This window comes from Pteropus vampyrus, unplaced genomic scaffold (genome assembly GCF_000151845.1).
Source record: "Pteropus vampyrus isolate Shadow unplaced genomic scaffold, Pvam_2.0 Scaffold461, whole genome shotgun sequence".
In the NCBI taxonomy this organism is placed as follows: Eukaryota; Metazoa; Chordata; class Mammalia; order Chiroptera; family Pteropodidae; genus Pteropus; species Pteropus vampyrus.
The window spans coordinates 1,902,186-1,904,522 of NW_011889242.1; the positions used below are offsets into that span (position 1 = coordinate 1,902,186).

At 53.1% G+C, this 2,337-nt stretch overlaps 1 protein-coding gene across 1 annotated transcript in view; it reads right to left on the bottom strand.

The window, feature by feature from the left end:
• Positions 1-1,137: 1,137 nt before the first annotated feature.
• Positions 1,138-2,337, bottom strand: part of LOC105306810 (tyrosine-protein kinase ZAP-70) — a 24,285-nt gene continuing 23,085 nt past the window's right edge. The window contains exons 11-12 of the mRNA XM_023524342.1: positions 1,981-2,035; positions 1,138-1,670 (exon numbers count right to left, since the gene is read on the bottom strand). Of these exons, the coding sequence (XP_023380110.1) occupies positions 1,521-1,670; positions 1,981-2,035 (205 nt within the window). The 3' untranslated portion in view covers positions 1,138-1,520. The remainder of the gene's footprint in view (positions 1,671-1,980; positions 2,036-2,337) is intronic.

The following is a 2,337-nucleotide window of genomic DNA, read 5'->3' on the forward strand; positions in this document are numbered from 1 at the left end:
AGTGTTTGGCAGGCTCAGAGACTCACAAACAATTCCCGACCTTTACAGACTTACTCTCCAAACTGCACACACATAGCTCAGAGCCATCATGTGTCTGGAGGAGTCGGCTGTATACCTGGGGGCATTCTGAACTGACTCCCATGTAGGATACAAAGTTAATTAAAGAATGTGCTAATATGAAGCTTACATATAAAGCATTAAAACTCAACATTAAATGGTAAAATCACAGCAAGGTCTGTACCTAAGTTAATAACCCCAACGTCAATTTCCTGGTTTCAACAATATACTCACAGGTCAGGAAGGCTTGTGGGTCTGCCCTCCAGCGTCAACCATCTTGGCCTCACACTCCCACTCAGCACAACAGTAAAAGCTTCAGCCCTCCCTCGTAGCTCTACAAGTAGCCACAGACATTCTAGATCTCCACCAATGAGGAGAGTCATCTTTTCAGTAGCCACAGAGTCTCCTTGCCTTTCCTGGGCTCTACGTGGGTCTCGTGCAGCCCCTAAGCCAATGGCTCCACACAGCCACACCAAGATAATGAGGTATTGGCTGGGGACTGAGGCTGGGGCCAATCACAGCTGAGGAACGGGAGCGAGTACAGGAAAGAAATGCAGGCAACTGGCTCCATTTCACCTTACATGTTGGGTTCTGTGCTCCAACACCCCAATTTCCCATTTTGAGAAATTGAAGGAACAAGAGCTTAGGAACAGGTCTCCTGAGCAAGACAGCTGGCATTTGGGGGCACCAGGTGATGAAAACTCCACCTATGACTGGTCCCAGGAGGAAGGTGGGGCAGCTGAGCAGGGTACTGGGTGGTAGAATCACCTGAAGACACTTTAAAACACACCCATACAGGGGTGTTGGGGCGGGCGGCATCAGTCTTTGTTAGTCTCCCTAAGTGATGCCACCATGCAATTCACAAAAGTCAGGGAGTTGAGGCCCAACTGCACATACAGCCCCTGGGCCCCCCATACTCCCCTGCTTCAGTTTCTCTTTCGGCCACAGCCCCTCACTTGCATGGAGATGTCCCTAGGGCAGAGAAGTGGGAAAACCAGCCCCACAAGGAAAGCCATTTCCAGACACTTATCAACCTCTTTGCTGGTCCCACCCTCACCCAAAAAAGATGAGAATCTCAAACAAGAGAGAAGCTGAGTTTATTCCAATGACTGAGGTCTTGCCACCTGAGGTCTCCCCGTCTTCCCCTTCAGGGCCCAGAGGAAGGAGGGGTCTTTTTTATAAGCAACACCCCTTAGCTCAGAGGCCCCCAGTAGATACCAGCCAAAGACCAGGCTACATGTCCCCCCTCCCTGGGGCTTCCCAACTCCCCAGCCAGAGAGAACAGGTGACCAGGTAGGCAACGCTAGAGCAGTGCGGGCCTGAGGCCTCAGCTGGTCCTCCCGCAGCCCAGTTGCTGGGCAACAGGAGCTGAGCTGGCCCAGCCACACTGGAGCTCCTGGGATGGGGCCAAGGGCACAGAGAAAGGCTGGGGCACCAGCGCTGTGGCCCCAGGAGGCTGGCGCTCAGGCACAAGCAGCCTCAGCCCCCTTCTCGCAGTCTGGGGGGGCCTCAGCCTTGCTCGCCAAGCTGTAGTAGTAGGTCCGCATGCGCTGCTCCACCGTCAGGAAGTCTGGACGGTCCTCCCACCTGTTGGGGGGGACAGGTCCAGTCCACTGACCACACGGCCAGAACCCAGCTTCAGCTGACAATGGACACACAAAGGGCTGAGAAAATCGTCAAGGCAGTGGAGCACTGGCTAATGGAGCAGTCTCTAGGGTGTGAGAACCAGATTCAGGGGTGCCTAACAAAAGAGCCACTGGCAGGCAGGATGGTGGGTGTTAAGGAATAACAACTTGGGGAACTGAAGCCACTGAGTGTTAGAATGACAATGTTGACCGTGGGGAGCTAGGCTATTGAATGCCGAAGCACAGAGCATGTGAGGTGCCCGAGGCCAGGGCATCTGGGTGCTAGGTGCAGGCTTACAAGGGCACAAGTTTGCTGCCTGTGATGGAGCAGCAGGATGCTGAAGGTGGCCTGGCTGGTGGAGAGCTGGGGTATGAATGGTGCTATGTGTGGAATACCCATGAGTTATGTTGGGGTATCCAATGCTAGGCCTCTTTGGATGCTGGGGTGTTGGTGTACTGGGTGTTTCCTGATGGGGGCAGGTTAGGGCATGTTAGAATAGGACCACTTATTATTTATCATAAATAGAGTATCTACTTATTGGATTGCTTGTGTGTCTGGGTGTCTGTCGGTGTCTTAGGTGTTGGCAGTGGAATTGAGGGTGTGGGGGAAGAAAAGGCAACAAATGTTGCCTCATGCACATACCACATAGTCAGT